The sequence below is a fragment of the Nomascus leucogenys genome, chromosome X (assembly GCF_006542625.1).
Source record: "Nomascus leucogenys isolate Asia chromosome X, Asia_NLE_v1, whole genome shotgun sequence".
In the NCBI taxonomy this organism is placed as follows: Eukaryota; Metazoa; Chordata; class Mammalia; order Primates; family Hylobatidae; genus Nomascus; species Nomascus leucogenys.
In genome coordinates, this window is record NC_044406.1 from 62040864 (window position 1) to 62068787 (window position 27924).

General features: G+C 42.1%; 1 protein-coding gene across 1 annotated transcript; it reads left to right on the forward strand.

The window, feature by feature from the left end:
• Positions 1-27673, forward strand: DGAT2L6 (diacylglycerol O-acyltransferase 2 like 6). Its single transcript, XM_003272675.2, has 7 exons — positions 1-185; positions 21244-21354; positions 21785-21855; positions 22228-22432; positions 23863-24037; positions 26283-26494; positions 26930-27673. The coding sequence occupies exons 1-7, from the start codon at positions 101-103 to the stop codon at positions 27082-27084; spliced, it is 1014 nt and encodes a 337-aa protein (XP_003272723.1). The 5' UTR covers positions 1-100; the 3' UTR covers positions 27085-27673.
• Positions 27674-27924: the final 251 nt, after the last annotated feature.

Sequence of the window (27924 nt, forward strand, 5' to 3'; positions counted from 1 at the left end):
CACAATAAGAGATTATAGCAAAGCATCTATAATCAACTCAGCTTAAGAAGTTTTGACCTTCTGGTTAGGCTTCTTGCCACAACAGAACAGGACCATAACCATGGCCTTCTTCTCCCGACTGGATCTCCAGGAGGGCCTCCAAACCTTCTTTGTTTTGCAATGGATCCCAGTCTATATATTTTTAGGTGAGTGAACCCCAAGGGCTAGAGAGCACATGGGGAGCAAACCAAAAGAGTGGCCAATCTCCAGATGAGGAGGGTTCCGACGAGATCATCTGGTTGATCTGCACCCTCTGGGAAGGATCTGGCTGGCACAAAGGCCAGGAGTAAGGCTGCGGCTGTTCTGGTTTAAAGATTACTCCAGGCCAGGCACGGTGGCTCAGGCCTATAATCCCAGCACTTTGGGAGGCCGAGGCAGGTGGATCACCTGAGGTCAGGAGTTTGAGACTAGCCTGGCCAACATTGTGAAATCTCATCTCTACTAAAAAAAAAAAAAAAAAAAAAAAAAAACAAAAATTAGCCAGGCATAGTGGCACGCACTGATAATCCCACCTACTTGGGAGGCTGAGACAGGAGAATTACTTGAACCTGGGAGGTGGAGCTTGCAGTGAGCCGAGATCGTGCCACTGCACTCCAGCCTGGGTGACGGAGCAAGACTCCGTCTCAAGATGAAAAAAAAAAAAAAAATCACTCCAGTCTTCTCAGGAGCTGTCCCCTATGAACTAGCTGAAAAGAGTCATATTCAGGGACAGGGCAGAAGTGGTGGTGGCTTACAGGGGTGTTACTAGGTAGGTGTAAGGTGATTTTCTGGTCTATGGTTATGGTGAGAGAATTCTGGAAAATCTGAGGGCTGCCTGAGTGACATCTCAGACAGAATTTTGAGAAAGAGCCAGTTGTTCCGTGGACTCAGGGCACAGAAGTCAACAGTGTTGGGCCTCTCCCACCCAAGAAGGCTCTTCTGAGGCAGCTTTTTTTTTTTTTTTTTTTGAGATGAAGTTTCACTCTTGTCACCCAGGCTGGAGTGCAAACGGCAAACGGGCTGACAGCTCCAAGATTTTCCCTGCCAGAAACCAGAGATTTGGGGGCGGTCAATTACAGGTGCAAGCTTGAAAACTGGATGAGGAGAAATAATGTCATCCTGAAGGATGAGACAGGTAGGAGACAGCTGGTTCCAACCCATGGGAGGCTATATGACCCTTAGAGCAGAGGCTCTCAATCAGGGTCCTATAGACCAAAAATTCAGGGTGGATGGGGGTTACTTTGAATTGGGATGAATAAAACTGCCTCTTTCTTTCCACTAACCTCTAATTGAAATGTAGTATTTCCTTCAGTGGTGAATGTAGACAATAAACCACGAAGTGTTAGGAGTACCTGTGGGTGTCAGTAACAGACATCACAGAGATTTGCATTTCGTATTACAGTTGTTGCAGGCATCTCGAAATTTCATTTATGTTCACGACTACTTCAAAATTCCAGTAGTTATTGGCACTGCTGTTAGATCTGGTTATTTAATGCATACATCAAGAAGCACATATGTTACTATATCACATTGTGGGTAATATTTTGATAACCGAATTTTAATATAATAGGTTTCCTTTGTAAATCTGTGTATTTTATTTTGTGCATTTAAACATATTATTCAGAGAAAGGGTCCATGGCTTCACCAGATGGCCAGAGGGGTCCACAGCCTTCTCAAAATGCAGACTTATTAAGCCTTATTAAAATCAAAACATGCTAAGCCCATTGATGGCTTGACTTCAGCTATATCGAGAGAAGTGATTTTGTTAGTAAACTTAGTTGTTTCTAGACTTTCATAGTTTCCTTTTGTTTTCTTTTGCATTTCCCCTAACTTCCTCAAAAAGACCCCTTTGATAAGTTCTGACCCTCAGCCAGGAAAGTGAGGAGCACAGGAATGTCCTAAGAGACTTGCTATTGGGGTGGCAGCAACCGTGTCAAATCCGGATCCCAGAAAGAGTGGGCAGAGATGGGGCAGAGGGAGCAGGGGAAAGACGTCAAGAGAGGATGAGCTATGTGAGCGGGTCCTTTTAGGTGCAGGGCCTCTCCCACCCAAGAATGCTCTTCTGAGGCAGCTTTTTTTTTTTTTTTTTTTTTTTTTGAGATGGAGTTTCGCTCTTGTCGCCCAGGCTGGAGTGCAATGGTGGGATCTTGGCTCACTGCTACCTCCGCCTCCCGGGTTCAAGCGATTCTCCTGCTTCAGCTTCCCGAGTAGCCGGGACTACAGGTGTGTGCCACCACGCCCAGCTAATTTTTGTATTTTTAGTACAGACGGGGTATCGCCATGTTGGCCAAGCTGTTCTCAAACTGCTGACCTCAGGTGATCCGCCCACCTTGGCCTCCCAAAGTGCTGGCTGGGATTACCGGCATGAGCCACCACGCCGGGCCGAGGCAGCGTTTCTAATTAAAATGTACTCATTTTTCTGCCAGAAAATGATACTTTCTCCTAGGTATTTTTCTCTATTTCATTTCCTCTCTCAAAGGACACTGTGTCCTGCTGGGTATAGAGTAGAGAGTGTATCAGACAACTGGATATGTGAGGGACCAAGAAGGTGAGGATTAGCCTCCAAGTAATGCCCCTTTACCCCCAAATCTCAATGGTTTCTAGTTGTCCCAGAAGAGCTGGAGGAGTGGAGTGGGGGTGATACCTATGTGTCTTCAGTGGAAACACATAAGAATAAATGGGGCCAGGTGCAGTGGCTCACGCCTGTAATCCCAGCACTTTGGGAGGCCAAGGCGGGTGGATCACAAGATCAAGAGATCGAGACCATCTTGGCCAACATGGTGAAACCCCATCTCTACTAAAAATAGAAAAATTAGCTGGGTGTGGTGGCCCATGCCTGTAGTCCTAGCTACTCGGGAGGCTGAGGTAGGAGAATCACTTGAACCGGACAGGCAGAGGTTGCAGTGAGCCAAGATTGTGCCACTGCACTCCAGCCTGGTGACAGAGCAAGACTCTGTCTCAAGCAAAAATAAAAAATAAAAAATAAAAATAAAAATAAAGAATGAACGGGATTTTTTCCCCCTTCATTTTTTAAAGTTATTTTTATTGTGGTACAATACCAAGAACATAAAATTTACCATTTTAACCATTTCTAAGTGTGCTCTAAGTACATGTCATTAAGTACATTCACAATGCATGGCCACCATCCATCTCCAGAATTTTATCTTCCCTAACTGAAACTCTGTATCCATTAAACAATAACTCCCTAATTCCACCTCCCTCCAGCCCCTGGCAACCACCATTCTGCTTTCTGTCTCTATGAATTTGCCTATTCTAGGTACCTCATATAATTAGAATTATTATTCCAGTGTTTGTCCTTTCATGATTGGCTTATTTTACTTAGAATAATGGCTTTAAGGCTCACCCATGTGCTATCATGTGTCAGAATTTCTTTCCTTTGAAAGGCTGAGTTATACAGTGCCTTGTGTGGATATGCCACATGTTGTTTTCCATTCATCTATTGATGGACATTTAGGTTGCCTTGACATTTTGGCTATTGTGAATAATGTTGCTATGAATATAGACATACAAATATCTCTTTGAGACTCTGCTTTCAATGCTTTTGATATATATCCAGAAATGGAATTCCTGGATCACACAGTAATTCTGTTTTTATTTTTATTTTTTGGAACTGCCATCCTGTTTTCCTCGATGGCTGCACAATTTCACATTCCCACCAACAGTGTACAAGAGTTTCAATTTCTCCACATCCTCACCTATACTTCTTATTTTCTGTTTTTTAAATAATAGCCATCCCAATGGGTGTGAGATGATCTCGTTGTGGTTTTGCTTTACATTTCCCTGATGATCAGTAATGTTGAGCATCTCTTCATGTGCTTGTTGGCCATTTGATTTGACTTCTTTTAGACTGATTAGCTTTACCATTCCATTTGTCTTTCTCTTCTAGTTTAGATGCTATACATCTTGTTTCTGTTCTTTTAGTGATTATGCTAGAAATTACAACACAGATCCTGGGTCTTGAAGGTTACCAAGGTAGCTTCAGTGTCCAACAGGGCGTGATGCCCACAGAGGTGCCTAAGACATTCAAATATGTTCAATCCAACAGTTATAGATTAAATACTAATGATATGGTCTTGGGCTGTCCTTGCTGTGAGATCCTTACAGGCTCCTTACTATCTAGTAACAGAGATAAACCAATCATTCATTCAATCATCGTCTGCATTTTATGTGCCAGTGTTGGACACATACACAGATCACTATAATGTAAGACAGACTGTGGTGAGTGAAAGAGCCATGACAAAGTGATATTAGGGTATCAGAATAAGAAAATATTACATAAGTTGAACAGATCGGGGGGACAGGACAGGGAATCACTGTGGAATGGCAAACAGGACATGAGTTCTGGAGTTCATCAGACTTAGATGGCAATTAGCTATGTGACTCCAAACAAGTACTGCAATCCCTCTAAGTCTCAGTATCCCCATCCTCTCAGCCTGGTCCATGGGAAATGCTCCTACAGAAATGTCTGCCTTCCTCTCTTCTTTCCTCCTTTTCTTTCTCCCCTTCTTTCCTTCCTTCCTTCCTTCTATCTTGCTCAGAGCCTCCCTCAGTGCTTCCCCTCCTTCCCAAATGATGTTCAGAATCATAGTTGATTACTGAGCATTACTGGAAGTAATGGGGAGGAAATAGAGAAAATGGAGGAAAGGCAGAGGGACAAGAAGGAGGGAGGAAGCAAGAAGACAGGAATGAGAAAATGGCTTGGAGGAGATTTGGAACACAAATATTCATGTGCTTAGAATTAGGCTGTGGCTCTGACAGCCCCTCTGAGGGCCAGCTTTCATTCAGAGGATGGCTTTCCCTCATCTCTTCTGGGCTTGTATCACCATCCCCCTAAACTATCTCAATATCCTTTTTCCTGATCGTCTAACCTCTGATCTCCACCCTCTCCAATCTATTCCAGTGCCTACTTCTGGAGGTCTTTCAAAAGCATCTTTTTTTTTGAGATGGAATCTTACTCTGTTGCCCAGGCTGGAGTGCAGTGGGGCAATCTCGGCTCACTGCAACCTCCGCCTCCTGGGTTCAAGCAATTCACCTGCCTCAGCCTCCCGAGTAGTTGGGATTACAGGTGTGTGCCACCACACCCAGCTAATTTTTTTTGTTTTGTTTTGTTTGAGACGGAGTCTCGCTCTGTCGCCCAGGCTGGAGTGCAGTGGCGCGATCTCGGCTCACTGCTAGCTCCGCCTCCCGGGCTCACGCCATTCTCCTGCCTCAGCCTCCCGAGTAGCTGGGACTACAGGCGCCCACCACGACGCCCAGCTAATTTTTTTGTATTTTTTATTAGAGACGGGGTTTCACTGTATTAGCCAGGATGGTCTCGATCTCCTGAACTTGTGATCCGCCCGCCTCGGCCTCCCAAAGTGCTGGGATTACAGGCGTGAGCCACCGTGCCCGGCCATTTTTTTTGTATTTTTAGTAGAGGCAGGGTTTTGCCATGTTGGCCAGGCTGGTCTCGAACTCCTGACCTCAGGTGATCCGCCCTCCTCGGCCTCCCAAAGTGCTGGGATTACAGGCGTGAGCCACCGCCTCAAAAGCATATTTGATTACATCCCTCTCCTGCTCAAAAATAGTCAGTGGTTTCCCATTGCCTAAGTGATGATGTATAAAGGTATCAGACTGGGCATTCAAAGCCCTCCTCCACTCTCTGGTGTTAACCCCTTGCCAGCTTGTCCTCTTACTCTTCCCTACGTGATTGCCTTGCGTTCCAGGCAATCTCTTCACTAAACAAACGGGAAATGTATTCTCCCACTCCTTCACCTCTGCTCCCAGTACTCCCACTACTCCTGCTAGTGGAAAGATGGCATGATAGCTCTTCCTGGACTATCCATGGACAGCACCTCCTTTTAGATATTACTTAAGTCATATCTTCTCTGTAACATTTTCCAGACAACCCAAGACTACATTGCCTCTGAAAGTCTAGAGCATTTTGTGAGAATAGGCTGGGTAGCAGCCATTATATCTTCTGTGCCCTCTACCCAATAAGCTCCATGAGAACAGGAGCCCTTTCTTATCGTTATTATATTTCATGCAAGACCAAGCTTGACACTAACTTGAAGGTCTTCCAGATTTCTTCTTCCTCAGCAGAAATCTTTAAATTCACTCTTATTCTTTTTTCTCTCCCTTGGACATCCTTTTTGGGTTCGTGGGCCTGCCCTCTTTCTCTGGTTTCTGGTACTGTAAAAAATAGAACAGGTTGGGTGCAGTGGCTCATGCCTGTAATCCAAACATTTTGGGAGGCCGAGGTGGGAGGATAGCTCGAGCCTGGGAGTTTAAGACCAGCTTGGGCACCATAGTGAGACTCCATCTCTACAGAAAAAAAAAAAATCAAAAAATTACCCAGGCATGGTGGTGCATGACTGTGGTCCCAGCTATTGTGCAGGCTGAAATGGGGGGCTCACTTGAGCCTAAGAAGTAAAGGTTAGAGTGAGTTGTGATCATGCCATTGCACTCTAGCCTGGGTGACAGAGTGAGACCCTGTCTCAAAATAAATAAATAAAAATAGAACATAGTCTTCAGACCAGTTCTGTCACTTACTTGCTATGAGACCTTATGCAAGTGAGTCTCTGTTATTTTCTATGTGACCTTGAGCAAGTAAGTCATTCACCCTGTACCGTAACAGAAATAGCATAGTATCTGCCTCTCAAGACTGTTCCAGAGATCTTTGAGGTGAGAAAATCCTCAATACATGTTCATTTTCTTCCTTTTAACTACCGAAATTGACTACTTGGAGCCCAACCACCACACCTGATAAGATACTACCAACCTTGTCAACCTTGCCACTTGATCAAGAGAGGAGTGACAACCACTCCTCTGAGGCAGACACCTTAGACATTGACTTTATTGTATCTTCAGGAAGAATAACGATAAATAAGCAGATAGAGGCTTTTTCTTTTTTTTCTCTTTCTTTTTTTTTTTTTTTTTTTTGGAGATAGTCTCGCTTTGTCTCCCAGGCTGAGGCTGGAGTGCAGTGGTATGATCATAACTCACTGCAGCCTCAAACTCCTGGGTTCAAGTGATCCTCTTGCCTCAGCATCCTGAGCAGCTGGGACTACAAGTGTGCACCACCATGCTTGGTTAATTTTTAAATTTTTTTGTACAGATGAGGTCTCACTATGTTGCCTGGGTTGGTCTCGAACTCCTGGACTCCAGGGATCCTCCTGCCCTGGCCTCCCAAAATGCTGGCATTACAGGAGTGAGCCACCATGCCCGGCCTAGACTTTGATGCATTCCCACATACCCCATCACGGCATCTTTCATTAATCCCCTTCCATCACCCCAGCATCAAATCAGCTGCGTTGGGCTGAAAATTTTACCTCCTTGGTGACTTTCAAATTGGTATGTGAAATAGTAGCCTATTTCAGGTTCCCACTGGCTTTCATCTGAATGCCAAAACTCTTAGCTGATCTCTTTGCCTATAGTTTCTCTTGCTCTCACACTTATTCCAGATTATCTTCCTGAAACAGACACGATCATGCTACTCTTCTGCTCTCTGCTTAGTAACCTTTACTGGCTATTCATTTCCTTCAGCAACAGGCCTAATCTCTCCAGTTTCCTTCCCAGCTTCATCTCCTGTACCATGGCTTCCTTAGGCTGCCTGTGTTTTTGCAGGTAATAATGTTACTCACAGGCCTCGGACTCTCCCATCTCCTGGCCTTTGTTCAAGCTCTTCTTTGTGCATGGAGGACCCTTCCTCTACAAATCCATCTGACAAAAATCCTACCTTTCCTCCAAAATTCAACTTTGAACCTTACCTTTCACAAGAAACCCAGAGCTTCTCCAAGACAGGAATTTTATTTTCTACATGTATTAATGTGAGTTAATACACATGAGGTACTTAAAATAGTTATTGGCACATAATGAATGCTATCTACTTTTTTTCCTACAGCTTGGAGTAAAGATACATGATCTCTCTGATTCTCAGTTTTTTCATCTGTAAAACGAGATAATAAAATTATCCACCTATGAGGATTGCAAGAACATTAAATGAGATAATATACATTAAGTGCTGAACAGAGTGCTGTTTCACAACAAATGGTCAATACATGGTATCAAGGACCAGGCTTGCATTATTTTCATCATTTCCATATTTACTCCTTTCACCCTCCCCTTTCCAGTTCCCAACCCTGTCCCCATGGCTTTTAACATAGAGATTTTATATGAGGTAGGCTCATCAATGTTTATTGAATTATTAAATTACCTGTTACTCCTACAAGTTCTTATATTTATAGTTTATTTGGATCCAACAAGTAATCACAAAGCCACAGAAATTCCTCTTTGACAAACTACTCTTGTTTTTTTTTTTTTTTAAATTTCTGAAGGCATTGAGCCAACTGACTAGATTAGGCAAGCATTGCCCACATTCAGATTTAGGTCATTGCCCCGAAACATGAAACATAATGTTTTCACCCATAAGAATTATAGGTTTTCACCTTACACTGGAAATAACTCGTTGCCTATATCCTTACACACACTTGCACACCTTATAACTTCAGATGGTCTTTCCTTGTTTGGAATAAGGTTTATTTTCCTATTAACTTCCACCTGCAACTTGGAGAATTTTGAAATCGAACTTCTTCCTTTACTATAATTCAATGTAGTGAATATTTATCATAAGCTATCTCTCTGTGTTTGGCATTGTGCTAAAGGCCAAACTTACTGTCTGATAGGGAGAGAGACAGACATATGAGGTACTAATTACACAATCAAACAAAATGAACCAGAACCAGAAAGAAGCACGAGTAATGTCTTGGGAGTGTGCAGAAGAGGGAGTCCTTAATTCTGACCAGGAAATGAGCAAAGATATCACAAGGAAGTGTCATTTGAGCTAAACCTTAAAGCCTGAGAGAATTTTGATAAGCAGAAAGTTGGAAAGAGAGTAATAAAAATAAGGGAACAGTATCATCAAAGGCACAGAAATGTGAATTACATGGTGAGTTGAGGGAATGGGAAGTAGACAAAAGTGGTCGGGCCCCTGTTTCGCATACTTTAGCCATTTGTGTCCCATCTTCTGGCTCTTTCTACAGCTGCGTACCACCTATGCTATTATTACTTAACATATTTTTTCTTCAAATTAAGTCATCTGTGTAGCCTAAATTAATGTGTTTTAACAGGAAATTTTATATCATTACCATGAATTTGCTTTTATTCTCTATTCATTAAAATAACTTTTTATCCATGCACCACGTTGGATCATCTAATGTCCCTACAGGGCATGGGAACACTAGGCTAAGAAACACTTTGAGAAATACTAGGCTGCAGCATAAGGAATGTGAATACGGGTACTGAGAGATGAGGCTAGGAAAATATATGGGGCTAGGCCAGTGAGGGCCTTGAATACCAAGCCAGTGTGTTCAGACTTTATTCTGTCAGCAGTTGGAAAATATTGATGGTTTAGGAGGAAGCAAACAACATTATGTGATTGTGCTTTTTAAAAATTTCTGGCAGAGGTGTGGGAAATGGATTGGAGGGGAAGAAACCAATAGCTGAAGGGCAGACAAAAGGCTGCAGTCCAGACTAGAAAAAAATCAAGTCCTGGACCATAGCAGTAGCAATGGGGACAGAGGCAGGAAGATGGATAGGAGAAGTTTTTTTTTTGTTTGTTTGTTTGTTTGTTTGGAAAGGGAAAGAAGTCAAAGATGGCCTAAAAATATTGAACCTATGACATTTATCTTGAGGCCTGAAAGATGAATAGGAACTAGCCAGACACAGAGCTGAAGAGAGTTTTCCAGGCAAAGGGGACGGCACGCAGAGAAGCCCTGAAGCCAGAGAGCACTTGAAGGAGCTGAAAAAATAGCATGGTGGAATGCAAAGAACAAGGTGGTGGCCAGGGACTAGATCACCAAGATCTCCTAACCCTTCTAAGCCAGGGTTAGGAGACTGGACTTGATCCTAAGGGCCACGGGAAACCATATTAATTGTTGAATTGTTAAATTACCATATACTCCCATAGGTTCTTATATTTATAGTTAACTTAGATACAATAAGTAATCATAAAGCCACAGATATGCCTCTTGGACAAACCAGCCATGTCCTTGGCTACATGCCCTAGAGTGACAGAGACAGACTTGCATTTAATGCACTGGCTGCATCATCGCTCAAATGGAAGCAGGCAGCCTATTTAGAAGACACTGGTGGTCATCTAGGTGAGAGATAATGGTGGCTTTGACCAAGTGGTAGCATGCAGGTGGGAAGTAGAATAATTTGAAAGATATCTGGAAGGCAGAACTGGCAAGAATTGGTAAATGACCAAAGGGAAGTAACAGCTAGAGCTTAGTGGTTAAGGGTACAGTCTCTGGAGTAAGACAATCTTGGTTCTCAGCCCTGGCTCACTCACCTGCTAGTTGTGTAACCTTGGAACAATTTAACCACTCTGAACCTCAGGTCCTCATCCACAAAATGATAATGATTATTGTTCTCATGGGGTCTTTATGAAGATTAAATAAACTATGCCATGTGAAACAGTTTTACATGATAAGTGTACAATAGATACTGGCTATTAATCTATGGGCTAAGTGAGCAAGTGAGAGGAATCAGAGATGATTTGAAGAAAGGACCCACTTAGGTCATATTGGTACCATTTTTAACTTAAGCCAGTAATCATTAGCAATTTGAGGCTGTACAGGTTTAACTTTTTTTAAAGTCAGGATCAGGGATAAAGAGGGACATTATGTAATGATAAATGGGCTGATTCACCAAGAAAACAACTATCCTAAATGTGCATGCATCAAATGATAGAACTGCAAAATATATGATGCAAAAACTGATGAGGCTGAAAAGAAAAATAGACAAATTAGCAGTTATATTTGGAGACCTCCTTGACAACCATAATCAACCAAAACTCACCTAACATGAAATAAATAACCCATCACTATAATCTTAATTTTAGAAGGTTAAAAACCTTCCAAAAAGAGATTTTCAGACCCAGATGGTTTCAACAGCAAATTCTACAAACATTTTACAGAAGAAATATCACGAATTCTATGCAATCTCTGCGAGAAAGCTTAAGAGAAAGGAACATTTCCCAACTCATTTACGAGACCACATCCTGATAAAAAAATCAGACAAAGATGGTACAAAAAAAGGAAAAGAAAACTACAGACTAAGATCCCTCATATATATAAATGAAAAAAGCAACAAAATATTAACAAATTGAATCCAGCAATACATTACAAAGAATAATGCACCATGACCAAGTGGCCTTTATCCAGGAAGGCAAGTGTAAATATTTGAAAATAAATCAATGTAAACTACCTTATTAACCATCTAAGCATGAAAAAACCCCATGTAATCATATCAATTGACAAACTTCACCATGTAATCATGATAAAATCTCTCAGCAAACTAGGAATAGAAGGCAACTTCCTCAACCTGATAAAGGGCATCTACAAAAAATAACCCTACAGTTAACATCACACTCGATCATGAAAGACGAAATGCTTTCGCCCTAAGATTAGAAACAAAGCAAGGATGTCCACTCTCACCACTTGCATTCAACGGTATGCTACAAGCCCTAGCAAATGCAATATGGCAAAAAGAAAAAAAGAAATAAATGCACACAGAATGGAAAAAATGAGAAATAAAACTGTCCTTACTTGTAGATGACATGATAGTATGTATGGAAAATCCCAAGGACTCTACTTTAAATAAAACAAAAACCTCCAAGAACTAACAAATGAGATTAGCCAGTCACAGGATAAAGATCATGCATAAAAATTAATCACATTTCTATATACTAGCAGAGGAGAATTGAAAATAGAAATTAAAAAAAAATACCATTTAAATACCTTCAAAAATAAAATGTTTGGGAATAAATCTAATAAACCATACAGGACTCATAGGCTAAAAACTGTAAAATGCTGATGAATAAAATAAAAGATCTAAATAATTAGAGACATACCATGTTCACAGATTGGAAGATTCAACACAGTAAAGATGCCAATTCTCCCCAGATTGATCTATAAGTATCATGCAATTCAAGTAAAAATCGCAGCCAGGCTATATTAGGTAATAGTTTTGCATAAATATTAAATTTCCCAAATTTGGTAATAGCATTGTGGGTGCTATAAGGGAAGAGAATATCGTTTTCCTTGCAAAATACATGCTAAAAAGTATTTAGAAGCAAAAGTTTGTAATCTCTGTGATCTATTCTCAAATACAAACATATATGTATATACTTACATTTTTACATTTAAAGATAAATCAAATGTAAAATGTTGACAATGGCTAGATGTAGATGAAGATTAAACAAGACTTTATTAAAATAATCTTGTTTTTTCAAAATAAAAAGTTTAATTAAAAAACCTCCATCAAGAGTTTTTGTAGAAATAAACAAGCTGATTCAAAAATTTATATAGAAAAACAAAGAAACTACAAATAATTAAAACAATTTTGAGAAAGAATAAAGTTAAAGGAATTATACCATCTGATTTTGAGACTTAGTGTAAGACTAGAGCAATCAAGACAGTGATGTATTTGTGAAGGAATAGATATATTGATCCACAGAACAGAAAAGAGTCAAGAAATAGATACATGAATATGGTCAATTGATTTTTGACAAAGATGAAAAAGCAATTCAATGGAGGATGAATAAGTCTTTTCAAGGAATGGTGTAGGAAAATTTGATGTCCATATGTGGCAAAATGAATCTTGACCCACACTTCAGGCTCTATAAAAATTAACTCAAGTATGACATCAACAAGATGGTGAATGGGAAGTCCATCACATCTCTCCAGAGCAACAAGAATCTGGCAGCCATCCATGGACAAAAGTACCTTTGTCGGGATTTTGGACCCAGGTAGGATGTTGCAAAACTCTAGTAGAGTCCAACACCAAGGAAGGCTGTTTTGAGAGGGCAGGCCCACACCCAGGCTTGTTGACTGTGGTGAAGGTTACAGACCTGGAAATAGCCTCATCCCCCTGTAAACTCAGCTACAATGCCATTTGGCCTTGATTCTGCCACCAAAATCATCTTCCAAGGCATCCAGGAGGAGTCACAACCATCTGTGCCTCAAGTTACAGGACTGCCAATCTTGGTCCCAGCAGTATACCCTGAAGCAGCCTTATAACTCAGCTCTGGTCACACTCTGCTATGGTATGGGAGCAATTATGCCTTCCCAGGGGCTTGCTGGGAGTCATGCCTGTTTGTGACACAGGAAGCAAGCTTGGTAACCTTGGTACCACAACAGATCCTGAAACAGCCCCATAACTTGGGTCCAGCTCCATTCAACTGTACAGGGCAGTCCTGTCCACCCAGGAACCTGGCAGGAGGCACACCTGTCCATGCCTATGGAGGCAGGCCTGCAGGCCTCAGTCTTGGCTATAGACCTTGAGGCAGTTCTATGACTTGGTTCTAGCCCTTCTCAGCCACAGTCCCGGGCCTGTCCTGCCTGCCCAGGGACCCACCCAGTGACCTAGCAGAAGCCCCCCCATAAACATGCTGAAATCAGTCTATAAAGACTGATTTGCTCCTTCAAATGCACAGAAACCAATGAAAGGCTATACAAATAACAGATAATCCAGTAAACGTGACATCATCAAAGAAAACTAGTATAGTTCCAGTAACAGCCCAAATAAATGGAGATCTATTAAAGGCTTGACGAAGAATTCAAGATAATCATCCTGAAGTGCAGTGAGTTGTAAGAGAACACAGACAACTGAACAAAATCAGGAAAACAACACATAAATGAGATGAGAAGTTTAATAAAGAAATAAAAACCATAAAAAGGACCCAAACAGAAATCCTGGAGCTGATGTATACAATGGCAGAGCTGAAAACTAAAAGAAAGAGTTTCAATAGCAGGCTTGATCATGCAGAAGAAAGAAATGGGTAACACAAAGGTAGGTAATTTGAAATTAGCCAATTAGAGAAACAAAAAAGAAAAAAATGAAAATGAGTGAAGAAAGCATAAGGAACCTACGGGACACAATAAGCAAATGAGTCTACTAATTATGGGAGTCCCATAATTTAGGAGAAGAAAAAGAGAGAGAAAGAAACAGAAAGATTATTTCAAGAAATAATGGTTGGAAACTTCACAAATCCTAGGAAAGAAATGGACATCAAGATTCATGAAGCTCAGAGGATCCCAAGCAAGATCAACTCAAAGAAGAATATCCTGAAGCACATTATAATCAAATTGTCAAAAGTCAAAGACAAAAGAGAATACTGAAAGCATTAAGAGAAAAGAGTCTCACCACATACAAGGGAACCTCATCAGCAAACTTCTCAGCAGAAATCTTGCAGGCCAGGAGGGAGTGGGATGATACATTCAAAGTGCTAAAAGATGAAAAACTGCCAATGAAGAATACTATAACCAGCAAAGTGGTCATTCATAAATGAAGGAACAATAAAGGCATTCTCAAAGCCAGGCATGGTGGCTCATGTCTGTAATCCCAGCATGTTGGGAGGCTGAGGTGGGAGGATTGCTTGAGGCCAGTCTGAGACCAGCTGGGGCAACACAGTGAGACTCTGTCTCTGCAAAAATAAAAATAATAAAATTACCCAGGCATGGTGATGTCCAGCTACCTGGACTTCCAGCTACTTGGGAAGCTAAGACAAGAAGATCGCTTGAGCCCAGGAGTTCAAACTTCAGTGAGCTATGAGCATGCCACAGCACTTCAGCATAGGTGACAAAATGAGACCCCATCTCTAACAACAAGAAAAAAAGACATTTCCAGACAAATAAAAGCTAAAGGAGTTCATCACGACTAGACCTACCTTACAAGAAATGCCAAAGAAAGGTGTTTAAGTTGAAATGAAAGGATACTAAGTAACAACATTAAAACATATAAAAATATGAAACTCACTGGTAAAGGTAAATATATCATCAAATCCAAAATACTCAGAATACTGCAATGGTAGTGTGTAAATCACTTTTAACTTTATATCTTTTATATCATGTATCCATTAACAAATTATTGTAGCTGTAGTTATTTTTAGTACTTTTGTCTCTTATCTCATGTTAGAGTTAAAAGTGGAAATCAAAAAGTATCTTGAGGCAAATGAAAATGGAAACACATCATACCAAAACTTATAGAATGCAGCAAAAACAGTTCTAAGGGGAAAGTTTATCATGATAAATACCTACATAAAGAACAAAGAAATATCACAAATCAATAACCTAACTTTACATCCCATGAAACTAGAAAAAAAAGAATAAACTAACCCTAAGATAAACAAAAGTAACAAACCCTTAGCTAAACTAACCAAGGAAAAAAGAGAGAGAATATCAAATAAGTAAAATCAGAAATAAAAGAGGAGACATTACAACTGATAACACAGAAATATAAAGGTCATAAAAGACTACCGTGAACAATCATATGCCAACAAATTGGATAACCTAGAAGAAATGGATATGTTTCTAGACACATACAACCTACCAAGAATAAATTATGAAGGAAGAAAATCTAAACAGATCAATGACAAATGAAATTTAATCGATAATCAAAAACCTCCTAACAAAGAAAAGCCCAGGACCAGACAGCTTCATAGGTGGTCAGTAGTTCAAGACCAGCTCGGCCAACATGGTGAGTTTGAGACCAGCCTGGCCAACATGCTGAAAATACAAAAATTAGCCAGGCATAGTGGGGTGCTCCTGTAGTCCCAGCTACTCAGGAGGCTGAGGCACGAGAATTGCTTGAACCGGGGAGCAGTGAGCTGAGATCGCGCCATTGCACTCCAGCCTGGGCAACAGAGTGAAAGTGTGTGTCAAAAGAAAAAAAAAAAAGAATTAATGTCAATCCTTCTCCAACTCTTTCAGAAAATTGAAAAGGCAGGAGCACTTCCAAACTCCTTTTACAATGCCAGCACTACCCTGATACCAAAGCTAGGCAAGGATAGTCCAAGAAAAGAACATTACAGGCCCATATCCCTGATGAACATAGATGCAAAAAATCCTCAACAAAATACTAGCAAACCAAATTCAACAGCACATTAAAAGGAGCATACACCACGATCAAGTGGGATTTATCCCTGGGATGCAGGGGTGGTTCAACATGCATATGTCAATAAATGTAATACACCACATTAACAGAAAAAGAATAAAAATCATAAGATCATCTCAATAGGTGCAGAGAAAGCATTTGACAAAATTTAACATCTTTTCATGATAAAAACTCTCAGCAAATTAGATATAGAAGGAATGGATCTCAACATATTAAAGGCCATATATGAAAAGTCCACAGCTAACATCATACACAATAGTGAAAAGCTGAAAGCTTTTCCTCTAAGATTAGAAATAAGGCAAGGGTGCTCATTCTGCCATTTCTATTCAACACAGTACTGGATGTCCTACCAAGAGCAATTACACAAGAAAAAGAAATAAAAGGCATCTAAATTGGAAAGAAAGAAGTTAAATTGTCTCTGTTAGCAGATGACATAATCTTATATAGAAAACCCTAAAGACTCCACCAAAAAATTGTTAGAACTAATAGATGAATTCAGTAAAGTATCAGGATATAAAATGAACATACAAAAATCAGTTGCATATCTATACACTGACAATAAACTATCCAAAAAAGAAATGAAGGAAAACAATTCAATTTACAATATCACTAAAAGGAATAAAATACTTAGGAATAAATTTAACCTAGGAGGTGAAAGATCTGTATACCAAAAACTGTAAGACATTGAAAAAAATTGAAGAAGACACAAATAAGTTGAAAGATATCCTGTGTTCATGGGTTTGAAAAATTAACATTATTAACATGTCTATACTCCTCAAAGTGATCTATAGATCCAATACAATCCCTATGAAAATTCCAATGACATTTTTAAAAGAAACATAAAACAATACTAAAATTTGTATGAGACAACAAAAGACCCTGAATAGCCAAAGTAATCTTGAGAAAGAAAAACAAAGCTAGAGGCATCACAATTCCTGATTTCAAACTATATTACAAAGCCATAGTAATCAAAACACTATGGTACTGACATAAAAACAGACACAGAAACCAATGAAATAAGATAGATAGCCCAGAAATAATCCCATGCATTTATTGTCAACTAATCTTTGAAATGGGTCCCAAGAATACACAATGGGAAAAGGATAGTTTCTTCAATAAATGGTGTTGAACTAGACATCCTCATGCAAAATAATGAAACTAGACTCTGACCTTATGACATACACAAACATTAACTCGAAATGGATTAAAGACTTAAATGTAAGACCTGAAATCATTAAACTCCTAAAAGAAAACATAGGAAAAAGCTCCTTGACATTGGCCTTGACAGTGATTTTTTGGATATGACAACAAAAGCACAGGCAACAAAAGCAAAAATAAACAAGCAGGAGTACCTCAAACTAAAAATCTTCTGCCTAGCAAAGGAAACAATCAACAAAATGAAAAGGCAACCCACAGAGTGGAAGAAAATACTTGCAAACCATATATCTTATAAGGGGTTAATCTCTAAAATGTGTAAAGAACTCATACCACTCAATAAAAAAAATAAAATAACATAAACTTTGTAATAGGCAAAGGACTTGAATAGACATTTTTCCAAAGAAAACATACGAATAGCCAACAGGTATATGAAAAGGGGCTCAACATTATTAGTCATCAGGGAGCTGCAAATCAAAACCACAGTGAGATATCACCTTACACATGTTAGGATAGCTATTATCAAAAAGACAAATGGTAAGTTTTGGTGAGGATATAGATAAAAGGGAATCTTTGTACACTGTTGGTAGGAATGTCAATTGTCACAACCAGTATGGAAAATAGTGGGTAGTTTCCAACGGTAATGAAATTAGTGTCTTGAAGAAATATCTGCACCCCCATGTTCACTGCAGTATTATTCATAAAAGTCAAGACGTGGGATCAATCTAAGTGTCCACTGGCGGATGAATGAATAAAGAAAGTGTCACACACACACACACACACACGAATACTATTCAGCCATAAAAAGGATATCCTCACCTCTAGCCACAAATACATACAAAGGGTAACTATGTATGATGGTGAATGTGTTGATTAATTTGATTGTTGTAATCATCACACAATGTATACCTGTGTCAAATCATCACATTGTGCGCATTGAATATACAACATTTTTATTTGTAAATTATACCTCCATAAAACTGGTAAAAATGAACTTGAAGTGTATTGTAGATCTAAATGTAAAAAAAGAAAACTGTAAAATGTTTAATAGAAAACACAGGGGAGGCCAGGGGCAGTGGCTCACACCTGTAATCCCAGCACTTTGGGAGGCTAAGGCAGGAGGACCACTTGAGGCCAGGTGTTTGAAATTAGCCAGGGCAACATAGCAAGACCCTGTCTCTATAAAAAAAATACAAAATAAATTGGCTGGGTGTGGTGGCATGCTCCTGTAGTCCCAGCCACTCTGGAGGCTGAAGTGGGGGAATTGCTTGAGCCCAGGAAGCAGAGGTTGCATGAGTTGAGCCGAGATCACGCCATGGAACTCCAATCTGGGTGACAGAGCCAGATCCTGTCTCAAAAAAAAAAAAAAAAAAAAAAAAAAGAAAGAAAGAAAAGAAAAGAAAATGTAGGGGAAAAATCTTCATGACATGAGGTTAGACAAAGAGTTCTTTCAGTTTGACACCAAAAGCACAATCTGTAAAAGAAAAAAAATTAATAAATGGGGCTTCATCAATATTAAAAGCTTTTGCTCTAAAAAGGACCCTGTTAACAAGAATGAAAAGATAGACACAGATTCGGAGAAAATGTTTGCAAATCACATATCAGACAAAAAACTTATATCCAAAATGCATAAAGAACTATCGAAAGTCAACAGGAAGAAAACAACCCAATTGAAAAATGGGCAAAAGACTTGAATGGACACTTCACCAAAGAGGATATACAGAAAGCAGACAAGCACATGAAAAGCTGTTACGCATCATTAGCTATTGGAGAAATGCAAGTTAAAATTATGATGAGCTACCAATGCCCATATATTAGGTTTTTTTTCTTCGTTTTTTTTTCTTTTTTTTCCCCCCAGTGCACATATATTAGAATGGCTTGGCCATCTTCACTACAAACTAACTTAGGAGCCTACCTATGTGAACTTCCTCTTTGATAACCCTCTCCAAGACACCTCACTTGAACGTGACAAGAGAAATTGGAACCATCTCCTGGTGTCAAGGCCATAATACCTAAGGGAGTGTCACACATACATAAATGCTTGTTCTTCATCATTCCTTCTTCAGATACCCTTGCTTTATGTCACGGAACTCTTTTTACATGAGACTTAGCTCTTCCACATTTGGCCTCTATTTCTCCTATATCTTTAAATTCCACTTTTGTCACCGTGCATGACACTGATGACACTCGGGCTGGGTCTGGAAGCCTTGCTCTGAAAAAAACGTTCTTGGTCTCCTGCCGGGCCATATCTGCAGTTCCAATAGGTTCCACAAGGGGGATGGTGTTACCCAGGTAAGGGCTCCTAGACCGCCTTTAGGACTGGTGGATAAACGAATGAGATAAAAGGCACACAACTAATCCGTCTATGCTTTTAAAATAACATCACATTTAAATAACACTATACATGCTGACTAAATAGTAATTATCAAGTTTATTACTGAAAAGAGAAAACATTTTCTTATTTCGTTTTCAATCGGCCTACAGATATTTGTTGAACACCTACTGTGTGCCAAGCTCTCTTCTAAATACTGGGTATACAAACAAAATTTATTTGAAACAAAATATAAAAGAAATGATACACTTAGGCTAACTTTAATTAGTGATTATTCTTATTTAACTTTATCTGAATTTTCTTCTGAAGCTTAACTGGCAAATTTACTCTCCTCTTTGATGAAGGGCATAGACAGCAAGGCTTTTCTCCATAGCAGGCTCCCCATAAAACTCCTCCCACCACTCTTTCCCGTCTAATTTGAATGCTTACAACAACCATCTCGACCAGTGCTTATGAGGGCAATTCAGCCTATTACAAAGGTTTCTTCTACTCCATAACATGACTTTTTAAAGCACTGTCCACTCAGCCTTTTCCCTGCTATTTTCATTTATGTCCAAAATGCAAGAGACAAAGAACTGGTAGGTAACTCCTGAGTTTCTTCTTCCCTGAAATTTTTATCTGCTATGACATGGTACCTGGTCAAAGAAGTCATTCCCTTAGCTAAGTCTTTTTTTATTCACCATATGTATACTTAGCCCCTCTTTCTCATGAATGCAGATTTTTAAAATGGAATTCATTCCCACTGCTGTAACACGTATCATGTTTGCAGTTACAGCCTGCTATGGCCATTTGCTAACACAGACTTCCCCCTCTGAACCTTTGTGACGCTTTTGAATGGAACAAAATGAACACAGTAAAGTATTTTTTGTTGTTGTTGTGTTTTTTGTTTTTTTGGTTTTTTAGAGATAGTGTCTTGCTTTGTTGCCCAGGCTGGTCTCAAACTCCTAGGTTCAAGCTGTCCTCTCGCTTTGACCTCCCAAATTGCTAAGATTACAGGAGTGAGCCGCCGCACCTGGCCTAGTAGGGCAGTTTTGTTGTTGTTGTTGTTTGTTTTGTTTTGTTTTGTTTTTTCGAGACGGAGACTTGCTCTCTTGCCCTGGCTGGAGTGCAGTGGCACGATCTCAGCTCACTGCAACCTCCACCTCCCGGGTTCAAGCGATTCTCCTGCCTCCGCCTCCCGAGTAGCACTACAAGCGTGTGACACCACGCCCGGCTAATTTTTTGTATTTTTAGTACAGATGGGGTTTCACCGTGTTAGCCAGGATGGTCTCGATCTCCTGACCTCGTGATCTGCCTGCCTCGGCCTCCCAAAGTGGAGTGGTTTTTAATCCGTGTTTACTTTTCAGCATCAAACAGCCTGTACACTGCGGTTAACCTCCCTGCTGGAATATGCAGACTTATCAGTTCAGCACAGGAAAGAGGGTCAAGCTTTTGGGAAGAATTTCCAGAGGTCCCAGAATGGGGATTCAGCTACCAGCCCAATGTGCTCTTCTTCCCATTCACCAAGCCATGCTGTCCTTTGACCCCAGCTTCATGGTTCTGCTCTTTCTTCAATTGAGAGTTTGGCCATCAAGGAGACCCAGATCCAGGGGCTCGGAGGCCTGCCTAGACCACAGCAGAGACAAATGGAGGGCGAGGGGTTGGGGAAGAGGGGAGAAGGAGAGAAGAGTCCCACATCAGCCTAGCCCTGCTCCTGTAGTGTAGAGCAGAGGCCGGGGTTATGAAAAGTGTACTAAAACTTGAAGGGAACTGAAAGGCTTGAACCCTTTTTGTCTCCTCAGGAGCTATTCCCATTCTCCTTATACCCTACTTCCTGCTGTTCAGTAAGTTCTGGTCCTTGGCTGTGCTCTCCTTAGCCTGGCTCGCCTATGATTGGAACACCCATAGTCAAGGTAAGAGACAGGGGCACAATGGTGGTCCTGTTTGGGCCAAGAATGGAAGCACAGGGAGAAGGAGGTGGAGGGAGAGGGGGAGAACCAAGGGTAGGGGAGAGGGGAAAGAAGGGGAGGGAGAAGGGAGAGCAAAGCTCAGCAGGGACAGAGGTCTCTACCAGGTAGCTCAGGAAGAATTATGAGGTTGAGGTCTCTGGGCAGGTGCCCCCAGCTTCAGACTATTTTCCTGTCACCTTTCTGGTCTGCTCTAGAGGAGCAGGGGCTTCCTATGTCTTGGGGACTGGATTCAGGGACAGTACTTACAGTTCTGAGGTGTCAGAAGGAGGCCCCTCCTGTGACCTGAGGACTGCAGGCAGAGCTCTCTTCCTCTGGGGGAGGTAGAGGGACTGCAATGCCCTACGTACTCTTCCCTTCCCTTCTGTACCCACAGGTGGCAGGAGTTCAGCTTGGGTACGAAACTGGACCCTATGGAAGTATTTCCGAAATTACTTCCCAGTAAAGGTGACTACTCTTCCTCAGGGTGCCCTCAGTCCCTGTTGCCCAGACTCTTGCTCCCTAATCAGCTCCATGTTTTCAGAGCCTTTTGTGGTCAGCAGCGAAGGTCAAGGCCCCGAGTCATAATGCAAAACAAGAGCCCAAGATGGATGGGCAGGTGGGGAAACAGGTGGATGGCAGCCTTTCCTGCACTGGCAAACCCAGGTCAGCCTCTCTGACCATCGTGAGCCCTGGCAATCCTATGACAATGATGACATCCTAGTGAATAGGGATTTGGGGCTCCTGGAGGGAAACACAGGCTACCTGCTGGGATTTTAGTCCACACGTCATTTCTTCCTTCTTTGTAGCCAATGCTCTGACTCAATCTCCCTCTAACAGCTGGTGAAGACTCATGATCTTTCTCCCAAACACAACTACATCATTGCCAATCACCCCCATGGCGTTCTCTCTTTTGGTGTCTTCATCAACTTTGCCACTGAGGCCACTGGCATTGCTCAGATTTTCCCATCCATCACTCCCTTTGTAGGGACCTTAGAATGGATATTTTGGATCCCAATTGTGCGAGAATATGTGACGTCAATGGGTGAGTATAAGAAATAATTAATTCTATTTTTTTACCTACTTCAAAGGTGCAACCCCAATAAGTCCTGACAATCACTCCCTGCTTGAAGAGTACATGATAGAAAATAAGTCCAGGACACCCTGGGCCCGTAACAGGAGTATGTGGCTAAGCATTAGTTTCTGTCCAAGATCTGGGGAGCAGGGTTTGATTGGGCAGCAGGGGAAGTTATAGGCATTCATAGGAGTCACCAGAACTTTTTTCAGAGGGAGAACCAGAAGGCTGGAATTCAGGACCAATTCCAAAGTGCAAATCAGAGGATGAAAGCCAAGAGTTAAACACAAATGCAGGGAAAAGCAGGTGTGAATGGGATAGCTCAGGCGAACTTCACCAGGCTCTCTGTAGGATATCAGGTGGCCTCTTTGGGCCGGTCATTTGTACACCATGGTGTCTTAAAAACATTTTGAAGTCTATCATACTAGCTAAAACCCTCCTGGTCCATGACTTTTATCTCCCTGGAGCCCCTTCACACTTGCATAAAATGCTAAGGGATAAAGGATAGGAGTTCATCAGAGTATCCAGGACAACTTCCCCATGCTCAGCTTCAAGTCAGGGCACTGTGACAAATGTCTCTCTCTGGACAAATAGTCATCCTTCTGGACACCAGAAAACAACTGAAGCCAAACATTAAAACGTTAAGATATATTTCTCTGGAGGGGCCAGGTGGGACCACTAGAGTCCCAGAGGATGCTTCTACTCTGCTCTGAGGTTAGCATGGCCCCGGAGCAGGAATCTTTCTCTATGGCTAGAGCCTGGAGGCAATTTCTGCCATCGCAGTAGAGAACAGGAGGTGAGCGCAGGGCAAAGATGGGAGACAGAAGTGAGAAAGGCTAGATGATTGTTGTTAAACAACAGGGTGTCATTCACATTCCATTATTCATCTACATTTCAGTTTGGCTTGGTCAGGCTCAGGGGTCTGCCTACTCTCCAGAAACCCCAGCCATTGGCTTCCCTTTGGCAGGTTACTCTTAGGGAGGAAGCAGGTTGGTGGTGGCTAGTCTCGATTACCCCTGGAGGAGAGAACTCTGGAGGATCTCCAGTGTTGTCAGCCTGGGCAGAGTGGAAGATGGCTGTGCTTCATGGGTAGAGAGGGATGAGGTGGGCTTAGATACTATTGATCTGAAATGCAGTAGGCTATGGATGGTAGGAGGCAGAGGAACTCAGTATAGACCCAATTGCAGAAGCACAGACCCCCAAGGCAAACAGCTGACCCTAAGGACCAACCTTAGGCTAGGGCAGTCATAACCCAGGACACGAAAATCAGAGACAGAAAGGCGGAAACAGCAATAGTCAGAAAACAGAAGAACTGTCTCCAAAAGGAAGAGCCTGGGAAAACCCCCTACCCCATCCTCAGGAATGAAGTTTTTCTACCACTTGACTCTTTGGTTTCACAGGTGTGTGCCCTGTGAGTAGCTCAGCCTTGAAGTACTTGCTGACCCAGAAAGGCTCAGGCAATGCCGTGGTTATTGTGGTGGGTGGAGCTGCTGAAGCTCTCTTGTGCCGGCCAGGAGCCTCCACTCTCTTCCTCAAGCAGCGTAAAGGTTTTGTGAAGATGGCACTGAAAACAGGGTGGGTTCCAAGGTTCTAGTGCTCTGTTGTCAGGGTGCCATAGGCCCTCTGTAGCCCTCTCCAGAATGGTGCCCTCCCTGGGCACCTGTTAGAGGGCCCCCATCTTCACTCTAACTCCTTCTGTCTACCCCCTCACATTGTGTCTTAGGGATGTTTGGGCCTCCAGATACATTTCAGTGGGCACTTTTCTTACTTGAAGCTGGAGAAAGAACAGCAGAAGAAAATCTTTTACTTTCTGCCCTTTGGCCTGGTAGGCTGGAGGTCTGGGAAAGTGGGGCTTCACTCTATATCAACCTGTTAACTGAGAGGCCCTGAGAATCTACCAACTGCAAGGGAGGCACTAGCTTTGATACCGTGAGGATCAAAAAGATAAGACATGACCCCAAAGAGCATACAATCTGGTTTGAGAAATAGACCTCATTCATTCAGCAGTCACTGAACACCCACTGTATGTCAGGCATAGTACTAGGCATTTAGGATATAAAAGTAAATAAGACCCGATCCTTGCAAACTCACGGTCCAATATGGAAGAAGACAGACCCATGCACATATAATTACCAAATACATGCAGAATCCAACCACTTACTACCTAGACTACCACCCCTTGGTTTACTACCATCATCTCTCCCCTTGGATGATTACAACACTTCTAACTGCTCTTCCTGTATGTATTCCCGCCTCCCTCACCCCAAGAGTCTGTTCCCAGCTTCAGCCAGGATGATCCTGTTAAACACGAGTCAGATCATGTCACTTCTCAAAATAATCCAATGGCTCCCATGTCACTCAGAGTAAAATCCAAAGTCTTTACAGGGGCTTGCAAGACGCGGAAGAATCTGGTCTATAGCTGCTTCTCTGTCCTCATCACTCACTTCTCTTCCCACTCTCTCACTCCATCACAGCTACACCGGCCTCTTTGCTGTCCCTCAAGCAGGCCACCCGCTCCTGCTTTAGGGTCTTTGCTTTAGCTGTTCCCTTGGAACACTATTCCTCCAAATGACTGCTTGGCTCATTCCTTTATCTCCTTCAAGTCTTTGCTCAAATGTCTCTTCTCAATACGGTTATCTGACCATCTTGCTCTATTTTTTCCCGGTTACACTTATCTTCTTATAGCTCATCCATTTTATTTATTTGTTTACTGACTATTTTCAATGTTTATTGTCTGTCTTCCTCCCAAAAAGAGTAAACTCCATGAAGACAGAATTTTAAAAAATCCATTGTATTCACTGATGCATCTCCAGGGCCTAAAACAGTGCTGGCACACAGAAAGAGCTTAATATTTGTTAAATAAATGGAACACTATAATGGAAATGTGTACAAAGTGCTATGTGAGCACCAATTTATGGAAAGATCTTGACCCAGAATAGAGGTTTCATAGGTGGGTAACATCTGAATTGTGAATTGAAATATTAGTAGGAGTTGCCAGACAGACCAAAAGGGAGAAAGAACTCAGGCATTCCGTGAGGACCTATGGCATGTCAAGCGCTATGCCGGGGCCTAGGGATTCAAAGATGAATATGACCCAGTTCTTGCCTTTGATTGGCTTGCTGTCTACTGGGAGAGTCAGGCAGGTAAGGAGATGACTATAATACCCGGTTGGGGCAGCGTTAGTGTAGAAGAGAGGTAAGCACTAGATGAGGGGTACCTAATCCGCATTGGGGGAATTGAAGTGGTCAAACAAAATTGCTTTAAGGGGATGAGATTGGGACTGAGTGCAAAATTGAATGGGCCACATAAAGACAGAGGGAAGACAAAAGACACTTCTGACAGAGGGAGCAGAATGTACAAAGACACAGAAATGAGAGAGTACGAGGCACACTTAATATGGAGAAGCAGATTGCAAAGGAAGAGTGGGGAGAAGAAAAGCTAGCTAGGAAGGGAAGGCTAGAGCAAAAAGGCCATAAGGAAGCAGCATGGTGCAAACTGAGGAGCTCTAGAATCCAGAGTTTGAGAGGAGTGGCATGTCAGATACGCAGTCTACAAAGAACACTCTGCATGCTGGATGCAATGAAGACAGAGCTTTTGAGATTAGTTTCTTCCTGTAACAGGACAAGGCAGAGCAGCAGCTCCCCTCAGAGAGTTCAGTTGGGAGAGTGGGGCATGGCACGAATGGGACATGAAGATGGAGATGTTTAGGTGCTTGGGTTCTTGTCCTATAATGGGGAGGTTGGAGAGGTTTCCCACCTTGGAGAGGATTTTTCTGGGGATCTTCCTCAGAGAGGTCACACTCCTGCCCCTCTCTTTGCAGGGCATACCTTGTCCCTTCATATTCCTTTGGTGAGAACGAAGTTTTCAATCAGGAGACCTTCCCTGAGGGCACGTGGTTAAGGTTGTTCCAAAAAACCTTCCAAGACACATTCAAAAAAATCCTGGGACTAAATTTCTGTACCTTCCATGGCCGGGGCTTCACTCGCGGATCCTGGGGCTTCCTGCCTTTCAATCGGCCCATTACCACTGTTGGTGAGCTTTCCAGTATCTCTGGATGGCCTGTTTCTTCATTCACTTCCCACCCACTTTAAATCATCCATCAAGTCCAGGGGGACCCAACTCACATCTGGGATGGGCAATGGGTGTGGTTAAGAGCAGGGTGGGTAGGACAACTAAACAGATAAGAGTTGTGGCCATTCATGGATGTGACATCAGCATCTGCTACAAGAGCATCACCATTCGCACACATTCTGTCACCACTCTCCTGAGCTTGCTTGCATTCTCTTGAGCATGGGTTTGATTAGATGATCAGAGAACAGGGGCCAGGATGAGACTGGAGCAAAGGGAAAGAAAGAAAGAAGGGGAGGAAAGACAGATACTGAGTTTCAGTACATGGCTCCCAGTGAGGGATGGGTAGTTTGAGTTGAGGGGGGGCCTCTGATGTTTGTCTCTTCTCTTTTTTCATAGTTGGGGAACCCCTTCCAATTCCCAGGATTAAGAGGCCAAACCAGAAGACAATAGACAAGTATCACGCACTCTACATCAGTGCCCTGCGCAAGCTCTTTGACCAACACAAAGTTGAATATGGCCTCCCTGAGACCCAAGAGCTGACAATTATATAACAGGAGCCACATTCCCCATTATTCAACCCCCAAAGCCGTGAGGGATCCAAGTAGAGCCACAGAAAAAGAAGAATTCCAGGAGAGGGAAAGATGAGAGAGGAGACCATCCAAGCCAGAAATTATTTAATAAATCAGAGTTCTAGCAATAGAGTCCTCTCCCAAGTGGCTGAGGCAGGCTTAGGGGAAAGAACCAGAGGGGCAGGGGAGGACTGGGGAGGGCTGGCTAGCCAGAGGAGTTGGCTGTATCACCCCTGGTTATTCTAGGGCAACAACCCAGTTGGGGAGTCTTATGAATCACTCCAGCCAACTCTCTGATCACAAAGAATACTGTGGCCCTTTCTCCTAAACCTTAGTTCACCATCGCTATGTAGGTTTAGACTTAGAAGCTTTATTTGGAACAGGGATAGTTTGTTTCCTCTTGGTCCTTTCCTTACAACTTGGGAACTGCTACAAGGTAAACCAGGGACCTGAACTGTAGCTGCCTGGTCCAAGCAGACCGGATTCCCTCAGTTGTGATAGAGTTCTAGATTGGCAATGCAGTTACATGGTTTCTTCTTTGAAAATAAAGTTCTAGACATATAAAACAGGATACCACTATTTCTTGATTATTCTGTGGTTCGCTATTGGGCTTCCCTCAAACCTAAGATTTTCCCTTCTGGCCAGAAAGCTGCTCTATGGAGAGCCATTTTCCTCTTCTTTATTTACCCTTCATACTTCCCCTGACAGAAAAGGTGGGGGAATGGAACCATGGCTACTGCAAAGGGTAAGAGACAGGAGCAGAAACAAGGGAACTGGCACAGGTACCCGCTGGGTGGCCCACCTCTCCTGATCCCACATAAC